This window comes from Homarus americanus, unplaced genomic scaffold (assembly GCF_018991925.1).
Source record: "Homarus americanus isolate GMGI-L3 unplaced genomic scaffold, GMGI_Hamer_2.0 scaffold45698, whole genome shotgun sequence".
Lineage (NCBI taxonomy): Eukaryota > Metazoa > Arthropoda > Malacostraca > Decapoda > Nephropidae > Homarus > Homarus americanus.
In genome coordinates this window covers 12,660,804-12,670,018 of record NW_024735554.1, presented here as the reverse complement: position 1 = coordinate 12,670,018, position 9,215 = coordinate 12,660,804, and the positions used below count along the sequence as shown (strand labels likewise).

At 54.0% G+C, this 9,215-nt stretch overlaps 1 protein-coding gene across 1 annotated transcript; it reads right to left on the bottom strand.

The window, feature by feature from the left end:
* Positions 1 to 1,651: 1,651 nt before the first annotated feature.
* Positions 1,652 to 8,659, bottom strand: LOC121871351 (uncharacterized threonine-rich GPI-anchored glycoprotein PJ4664.02-like). The gene is made up of 3 exons (XM_042373570.1): positions 8,561 to 8,659; positions 7,427 to 7,765; positions 1,652 to 3,358 (listed from the first exon to the last, which is right to left on the bottom strand). Exons 1-3 carry the CDS (start codon positions 8,657 to 8,659, stop codon positions 1,652 to 1,654), a joined length of 2,145 nt encoding a protein of 714 aa, XP_042229504.1.
* Positions 8,660 to 9,215: the final 556 nt, after the last annotated feature.

The window sequence follows — 9,215 nt, the reverse complement described above, 5'->3', positions numbered from 1 at the left end:
TGGTAGGTGTACAGTACATTAACACGGGAAGAGGTTGTGATGGTAGGAATACAGTACATTAACACGGGAAGAGGTTGTGATGGTAGGTGTACAGTACATTAACACGGGAAGAGGTTCTGTTGGTAGGTGTACAGTACATTAACACGGGAAGAGGTTGTGATGGTAGGTGTACTGGTACGCTATTTGCAAGATCGTGCTGGTGATGGGTAACGCTGGCTTGTAAGGTCGTGCTGCGGGGATGGCAATGCTGGCTTGTAAGATCGTGCTGGTGATGGGTACGCTGGTTTGTAAGGGTCGTGCTGGTGATGGGTACGCTGGCTTGTAAGATCGTGCTGGTGATGGGTAATGCTGGCTTCAGGCGGTCGCTGGTGATGGGTAATGCTGGCTGTAAGATCGTGCTGGCGATGGGTAATGCTGGCTTGTGGGTCGTGCTGCGATGGCAATGCTGGCTTGTAAGGTCGCGCTGGTGATGGGTAATGCTGGCTTGTAAGATCGTGCTGGTGATGGGTATGCTGGCTTGTAAGGTCGTGCTGGTGATGGGTAATGCCAGCTTGTAAGATCGTGCTGGTGATGGTAACGCTGGTTTGTATGTCGTGCTGGTGATGGGTAATGCTGGCTTGCAAGATCGTGCTGGTGATGGCACGCCGGCTTGTAAGGTTGTGCTGGTGATGGCACGCTGGCTTGTAAGATCGTGCCGATGGCGGGGTAATGCTGGTTTGTAAGGTCGTGCTGGTGATGGGTAATGCTGGCTTGTGGGCGTCGTGCCGGTGATGGGTACGCTGGCTTGTAAGGTCGTGCTGCGATGGCAATGCTGGGTCAGGATCGTGCTGGTGATGGGGTAACGCCGGCTTGTAAGGTCGTGCTGGTGATGGCAATGCTGCTTGTAAGATCGTGCTGGCGATGGGCAATGCTGGTTTGTAAGGTCGCTGGTAGATGGGTACGCTGGCTTGTAAGATCGTGCTGGTGATGGGTAATGCTGGTTTGTAAGGTCGTGCTGGTGATGGGTAATGCTGGCTTGTAAGATCGTGCTGGCGATGGGCACGCCGGCTTGTAAGGTCGTGCTGGTGATGGGTACGCTGGTTGTAAGGTCGTGCTGGTGATGTAACAATGCCGCTTGTAAGATCGTGCTGGTGATGGGTAATGCTGGCTTGTAAGGTCGTGCTGGTGATGGCACGCTGGCTTGTAAGCATCGTGCTGGTGATGGGTAATGCTGGCTTGTAAGGTCGTGCTGGTGATGGGTACGTTGGTTTGTAAGATCGTGCTGGTGATGGGTAACGCTGGCTTGTAAGGTTGTGCTGGTGATGGCACGCTGGCTTGCAAGATCGTGCTGGCGATGGGTACGCTGGCTTGTATGTCGTGCCAGATGGCAACGCTGGCTTGTAAGGTCGCGCGCTGGTGACGGCAATGCCGGTTTGTAAGGTCGTGCTGGTGATGGGCAATGCTGGGTTGAAGATCTGCTGGAGATGGGTAACGCTGGCTTGTAAGGTCGCGCTGGTGATGGGCAATGCTGGGTTGTAAGATCGTGCTGGTGATGGGCAATGCTGGCCAGGAAGGTCATGCTGGTGATGGGCACGCTGGGTTGTAAGATCGTGCTGGTGATGGCAATGCTGCATGTAAGATTGTGCTGGTGATGGCACGCCGGCTTGTAAGGTCAGCGCTGGTGATGGGCAATGCTGGCTTGTAAGATCGTGCTGGTGATGGGGTAAATGCTGGTTGGTAAGATCGTGCTGGTGATGGGCACGTTGGGTTGGGAAGATCGTGCCGGTGATGGGTAATGCTGGCTTGGAAGATCGCGCCGGAAGATGGGTAATGCCGCTTGTAAGATCGTGCTGCGATGGGTAACGCTGGTTTGTAAGATCGTGCTGGCGATGGGCAATGCCGGTTTGTAAGATCGTGCTGGTGACGGGTAATGCCGGGTCGGTAAGACTCGTGCTGGAGATGTGGCGCTGGCTTGGAAGATCGTGCTGGTGATGGGTAATGCTGGCTTGTAAGATCGTGCTGGGATGCAATGCTGGTTTGTGATCGTGCTGGTGATGGCACGCTGGCTTGTAAGGTCGTGCTGGTGATGGGTAAATACTGTAAGATCGTGCTGGTGATGGGCACGCTGGTTTGTAAGGTCGTGCTGGTGATGGGTAATGCTGGCTTGTAAGATCGTGCGTTGGTGATGGGTAACGCTGGCTTGTAAGATCGTGCTGGCAGATGGGTAATGCTGGCTTGTAAGGTCGTGCCGGTGATGGCACGTTGGCTTGTAAGGTCGTGCCGGTGATGGGTAATGCTGGCTTGTAAGGTCGTGCTGGTGATTATAATGCTGGCTTGAAGGTCGTGCTGGTGATGGGTACGCTGGGTTGTAAGATCGTGCTGGTGATGGGTACGCTGGCTTCAGGCGGTCGCTGGTGATGGGTACGCTGGCTTTGTAAGATCGTGCTGGTGATGGGTAATGCTGGCTTGTAAGGTCGTGTGCTGGTGATGGGTAATGCTGGCTTGTAAGGTCGTGCTGGTGATGGCACGCTGGCTCAGGCGGTCGTGCTGGTGATGGGTAATGCTGGCTTGTAAGGTCGTGCTGGTGATGGGTAATGGCTGGCTTGTGCGATCGTGCTGGTGATGGGTAACGCTGGCTTGGTACACGTGCTGGTGATGGGTACGCTGGTTGTAAGGTCGTGCTGGTGATGGGTAATGCTGGCTTGAAGATCGTGCTGGCGATGGGTAATGCCATTGTAAGGTCGTATGGTGATGGGTAATGCTGGCTGGTAAGGTCGTGCTGGTGATGGGCAATGCTGGCTTTCAGGCGGTCGCTGGTGATGGGTAATGCTGGCTTGTAAGATCGTGGCCGGTGATGGGTAATGCTAGCTTGTAAGGTCGTGCTGATGGTAATGCTGGCTTGTAAGGTTGTGCTGGTGATGGGTAATGCCGGCTTGTAAGGTCGTGCTGGTGATGGGTAATGCTGGCTTGTAAAGGTCGTGCTGGTGATGGGCACGCTGGCTTGTAAGATCGTGCTGGTGATAGGCAATGCGGCTTGTAAGATCGTGCCAGGATGGGTAATGCCAGCTTGGTAAGGTCGTGCTGGTGATGGGTAATGCTGGTCGGTAAGGGGTCGTGCTGGTGATGGCAATGCTATTTGTAAGGTCGTAAGCAGGATGGGTAATGCTGGTTTGTAAGATCGTGCCAGATGGGTAGTGCTGGCTTTGTATGTCGTGCTGGTGATGGCAATGCTTGCCAGGTCGCGCTGGTGATGGCAATGCTGGCTTGTAAGGTCGTGCTGGTGATGGGTAATGCTGGCTTGTAAGGTCGTGCTGGTGACGGTAATGCTGGTTTGTAAGGTCGTGCTGGTGATGGCAATGCTGGCTTGTGGGTTGTCGTGCTGGTGATGGTGATGCTGGCTAATAAGGTCGTGCTGGTGATGGGTGATGCTGGTCAGGCGGTCGTGCTGGTGATGGGTGATGCTATCTTGTAAGGTCGCAAGCTGGTGATGGGTGATGCTGGCTAATAAGGTCGCTGGTGATGGGTGATGCTAGCCAGGCGGTCGCTGGTGACGGGTGATGCTATTCTGTAAGGTCGTGCCAGATGGCAGATGCTATTTGTAATGTGCTGGTGATGGGTAATGCTAGCTTGGTAATGTCGTGCCGGGGATAAGTAGTGCTGGTACGTAAGGTCGGGCTGGTGATGGGTAATGCTGGAAGGCCGCTGCGATGGGTGATGCTGGCTTGTAAGGTCGTGCTGGTGATGGGTGATGCTGGCTTGTAAGGTCGTGCCAGGAGGGGTGATGCTGGCTTGTAAGGTCGTTGCCAGGATGTAAGATGCTGGCACAAGGTCGGGCTCGTGATGGGCACGCTGGCTTGTAAGGTCGTGCTGGTGATGGGCACGCTAGCATGTGAGAATGTGCTGGTGATGGGTAATGCTGGCTTGGTAAGGTCGTGCTGGTGATGGGTGCGATGCTGGCTGTAAGGTCGTGCTGGCGATGGGTGATGCTGGCTAGTAAGGTCGTGCTGGTGATGGGTGATGCTATTTGTAAGGTCGTGCTGGTGATGGGTGATGCTATCTCAGGCGGTCGCTGGCGTGATGGGTGATGCCAGCTTGTAAGGTCGTGCTGGTGATGGTGATGCTATCTTGTAATGTCGTGCTGGTGATGGGTGATGCCATTGTACAATGTGCTGGTGATGGGTGCTGGTAGTCAGGGGCGGTCGTGCTGGTGATGGTGATGGCAGTTTCGCAAGGTCGTGCTGGTGGTGGGTGATAGCTTGTAAGCGTCGTGCTGGTGATGGGTAGTGCTGGCTTGTAAGGTTGTGCTGGTGATGGGTGATGGTAGCTTGTAAGGTCGTGCTGGTGATGGGTGATGCTATCTTGTAATGTCGTGCTGGCGATGGGTAGCTGGTTTGTAAGGTTGTGCTGGTGATGGGTGTTGGTAGCTTGTAAGGTCGTGCTGGTGATGGTGATGTTATCTTGTAAGGTCGTGCTGGTGATGGGTAGTGCTGGCTTGTAAGGTTGTGCTGGTGATGGGTGTTGGTAGCTTGTAAGGTCGTGCTGGTGATGGGTGATGCTATCTTGTAACGTCGTGCTGGTGATGGGTAGTGCTGGCTTGTAAGGTTGTGCTGGTGATGGGTGATGGTAGCCAGGTCGTGCTGGTGATGGGTGATGCTATCTTGTAATGTCGTGCTGGTGATGTGTAGTGCTGGCTTGGTAAGGTCGTGCTGGTGATGGGTGATGCTGGCTGTAAGGTCGTGCTGGTGATGGGTAATTAGCTTGTAATGTCGTGCTGGATGGGTAGTGCTGGCTTGCACGGTCGTGCTGGTGATGGGTGATGCTGGCTTGTAAGGTCGTGCTGGTGATGGGTGATGCCGATTGTAAGGTCGTGCTGGTGATGGGTAGTGCTGGCTGTAGGGTCTTTGTTGGTGGCGGGTAATGCTGGCTTGTAAGGTCGTGCTGGTGATGGGTAATGCTGGCTTAAGGTTCGTAGCTGGTGATGGGTAATGCTGGCTTGTAATGTCGTGCCGGTGATGGTAATGCTGACATGTGTTAACGTTGTTGATGCAGGATGAGTCGCAAGGTCATGCTGGTGATGGGTACGCTGGCTTGGAAGATCGTGTTGGTGATGGGTACGCTATTTCAGTAATGTCGTGCTGGTGATGGGTAGTGCTGGCTTGAATGGGTCTTGTTGGTGATGGGTAACGCCGATGTAAGGTCGTGTTGGTGGATGGGTAATGCTAGCTTCAGGTTGGTCGTGCTGGTGGATGGTAATGCTGCTTTGTCTGGTGCTGGTGATGGGTAAATGCCTGGTTTTAAGGTTCGTGCTGGTGATAGGTAACGCTGGCTTGTAATGTCGTGCTGGTGATGGCAATGTTAGTTTGTAAGGTCGTGCTGGTGATGGGTGATGCTGGCTCAGGAAGGTCGTGCTGGTGATGGGTAATGCTGGTCAGGGCGGTCGTGTTGGTGATGGGCAATGCCAGCTTGTAAGTCGCCGGTGATGGCACGCTGGCTTGTAAGGTCGTGTTGGTGATGGGTAATGCTACGGCGGCTCGTGCTGGTGATGGGCAATGCCGGCTTGTAATGTCGTGCTGGTGATGGGCAATGCTAGTTTGTAAGGTCGTGCTGGTGATGGGTGATGCTGGCTTGTAAGGTCGAAGTGGTGATGGGTGATGCTACTTGTAAGGTCGTGGTGATGGGTAACGCTGGTTTTGAACGTTCGTGCTGGTGATGGGTAATGCTAGCTTGTAAGGTCGTGTTGCGATGGGTAATGCCGGTTTTAAGGTCGTGCTGGTGATGATAATGCCGCTGGCTTAAGGTTCGTGCTGGTGATGGTAATGCTAGCCTGTATACGTGCTGGTGATGGGTAATGCTGGCTTTGAGCGTCGCTGGTGATGGGTGATGCTAGCCAGGCGGTCGCTGGTGATGGGTAATGCTGGCTTTTGCTGTCTGTGCTGGTGATGGGCAATGCCAGCCAGGTTTGCTGGTGATGGGTAATGCTGGCTTTTGCGTCTGTGCCAGGATGGGTAATGCTAGCCAGGGTTGGTCGGTTGGTGATGGGCATTGCTTTAAGGTTCGTGCCGGTGATGGGTGATGCTAGCTTGTAAGGTCGTGTTGGTGATGGGTACGCTGGCTTTAAGGTTCGTGCTGGTGATGGGTAATGCCATTTGTAAGGTCGTGTTGGTGATGGGTAATGCTATTTTTAAGGTCGTGCTGGTGATGGCGATGCTAGCCTGTAAGGTCGTGTTGGTGATGGGTACGCTGGCTTACGTCGTGCTGGTGATGGGTGATGCTAGTTTGTAAGGTCGTGCCGGTGATGGGTACTGGTACGTGAGGTCGTGCTGGTGATGGGTAATGCTGGCCAGGGCGTCGTGCTGGTGATGGGTGATGCTGGCTTTCAGGCGTCGCTGGTGATGGGTGATGCCACAGTAAGGTCGTGCTGGTGATGGGTGATGCTAGGGCTTGTAAGGTCGCTGGTGATGGGTGATGCTAACTTTGTAAGGTCGTGCTGGTGAGGGTGATGCTAGCCAGGTCGTGCCAGCATGCGATGCTATCTGTAACGTCGTGCTGGTGATGGTGATGCTAGTTTGTAAGGTCGTGCTGGTGATGGGTGTTGCAGCTTGTAAGGTCGTGTTGGTGATGGGTGATGGTAGCTTGCAAGGTCGTGCTGGTGGTGGGTGATGGTAGCTTGTAAGGTCGTGCTGGTGATGGGTAGTGCTGGTTTGTAAGGTTGTGCTGGTGATGGTGATGTAGCTTGTAAGGTCGTGCTGGTGATGGGTGATGCTATCTTGTAATGTCGTGCTGGTGATGGGTAGTGCTGGCTTGTAAGGTTGTGCTGGTGATGGGTGTTGGTAGCTTGTAAGGTCGTGCTGGTGATGGGTGATGCTATCTCAGGAAGGTCGTGCTGGTGATGGGTAGTGCCGGCTTGTAAGGTTGTGCTGGTGATGGGTATGCCGGGTAGTCGTAAGGTCGTGCTGGTGATGGGTGATGCTATCTTGTAATGTCGTGCTGGTGATGGGTAGTGCTGGCTGTAAGGTTGTGCTGGTGATGGGTGATGGTAGCTTCAGGCTGTCGTGCTGGTGATGGGTGATGCTATCTTAATGTCGTGCTGGTGATGGGTAGTGCTGGCTTGTAAGGTCGTGCTGGTGATGGGTGATGCTGGTTTGTAAGGTCGTGCTGGTGATGGTAATGCTAGTTTGTACGGCGTCGTGCTGGTGATGGGTAGTGCTGGCTTGCATGGTCGTGCTGGTGATGGGTGATGCTGGTCAGGCGGTCGTGCTGGTGATGGGTGATGCTGGCTTTGTAAGGTCGTGCTGGTGATGGGTAGTGCTGGTTTGTGGTGGTCTTGTTGGTGATGGGTAATGCTGGCTTATAAGGTCGGGCCAGGATGGGTACGCTGGCTTTGGCGTTCGTGCTGGTGATGGCAATGCTGGCTTGCAATGTCGTGCTGGTGATGGGTAATGCTGACATGTACAATGTGCTGTTGATGGGTGACAGTAGCTTGCAAGGTCATGCTGGTGATGGCACGCGGTTTGTAAACGCTGGTGGAGGTAATGCTATCTTGTAATGTCGCTGGTGATGTAGTGCTGGCTTGAAGGGTCTTGTTGGTGATGGGTAATGCCGACATGTGTATGGTCGTGTTGGTGATGGGTAATGCTAGCCAGGCGGTCGTGCTGGTGATGGCACGCTGGCTTTTGGCGTTCGTGCTGCGATGGGTAATGCTGGTTTTTGCTGGTTCGTGCTGGTGATAGGTGCTGGCTTGTAATGTCGCGCTGGTGATGGGTAACGTTAGTTTGTAAGGGTCGTGCTGGTGATGGGTGATGCTGGCTTGTATGTCGTGCTGATGGGTAATGTGCTGGTTTGTAAGGTCGTGTTGGTGATGGCAATGCCAGCTTGAAGGTCGTGCTGGTGATGGGTAATGCCGGTTTGTAAGGGTCGTGTTGGTGATGGTACGTTGGCTTTTGGCTGTCTGTGCCAGGATGGGTAATGCTGGCTTGTATCGTCGTGCTGGTGATGGGTAATGCTAGTTTGTAAAGGTCGTGCTGGTGATGGGTGATGCTGGCTTGTAAGGTCGTGTGCTGGTGATGTAAGATGCCAGCTTGTAAGGTCGTGTTGGTGATGGTAATGCTGGCTTTTAACGTTCGTGCGCGGTGATGGCAATGCTAGCTTGTAAGGTCGTGTTAAGATGGGCAATGCTGGCTTTAATAATGTGCTGGTGATGGATAATGCTGGCTTTGTCTGTGCTGGTGGATGGCAATGCCATTTGTAAGGTCGTGCTGGTGATGGGTAACGCTGGCTTTGCTGTCGTGCTGGTGATGGGTGATGCTAGCTTGTAAGGTCGTGTTGGTGATGGGGTACGCTGGCTTGCTGTCTGTGCTGGTGATGGGTAATGCTAGCTTGTAAGGTCGTGCTGGTGGATGGGTACGCTGGCTTTTTACGGTTCAGTTGGTGATGGGTGATGCCAGCTTGTAAGGTCGTGTTGGTGATGGGTAATGCTGGCTTTGGCGTCTGTGCTGGTGATGGGTACGCAGGCTTAAAGGTCGTGCTGGTGATGGGCAATGCTGGCTTTTGCTGTCTGTGCTGGTGATGGGTGATGCTGTACCAGTAAGGTCGTGTTGGTGATGGGTACGCTGGCTTTTGCTGGGTTCGTGTGCTGGTGATGGGTACCGCTAGCTTGTAAGGTCGTGTTGGTGATGGGCATGCCGGTTTTAAAGGTCGTGCTGGTGATGGGTGATGCTAGCCAGGCGGGTCGTAAGCTGGTGATGGGTACTGGCTTTTGCTGGGTCGTGCTGGTGATGGGTGATGCCAGCTTGTAAGGTCGTGCTGGTGATGGGTACGCTGGCTTGTAAGGTCGTGGGGACAAGATGCTAGCTTTTGCTGTCGTGCTGGTGATGGGTGATGCTGGCTTTAAGGTCGCTGGCGATGGGTGATGCTACTTGTAAGGTCGGCTGCGATGGGTGATGCTAGCCAGGCGTCGCTGGTGATGGGTGATGCTGGGTTGTGTTGTCGTGCTGGTGATGGGTGATGCTAGCCGGTAAGGTCGTGCTGGTGATGGGTGATGCTATTTGTAAGGTCGTTGGTGATGGGTAATGCTGGCTTTTAAGGTTGTGCTAAGGATGGGTGATGCTGGGTTGTAAGGTCGTGTTGGTGATGGGTACGCTAGTTGGTATGTCGTGCTGGTGATGGGTGAGATGCTAGCCAGGGCGTCGTGCTGGTGATGGCAATGCTACTGTAGGCGTCGTGCTGGTGATGGGTGA

Excerpts from the sequence above, each read along its gene's own strand:
- LOC121871351 (XM_042373570.1), bottom strand. The coding sequence starts at position 8,659 with ATGCCCATCACCAACACGACCTTACAAGCTAGCGGTACCCATCACCAG. Across the intron at positions 7,766-8,560 it reads TCACCAACACGACCTTACTG|CACGACCCTTACAAACTAAC; the intron begins GTACAGCATCAC and ends ACCCATCACCAG. Across the intron at positions 3,359-7,426 it reads ATCAACAGCACATTGTACAT|CACGACAACCCACAAGCCAG; the intron begins GTCAGCATTACC and ends CACCATCACCAG.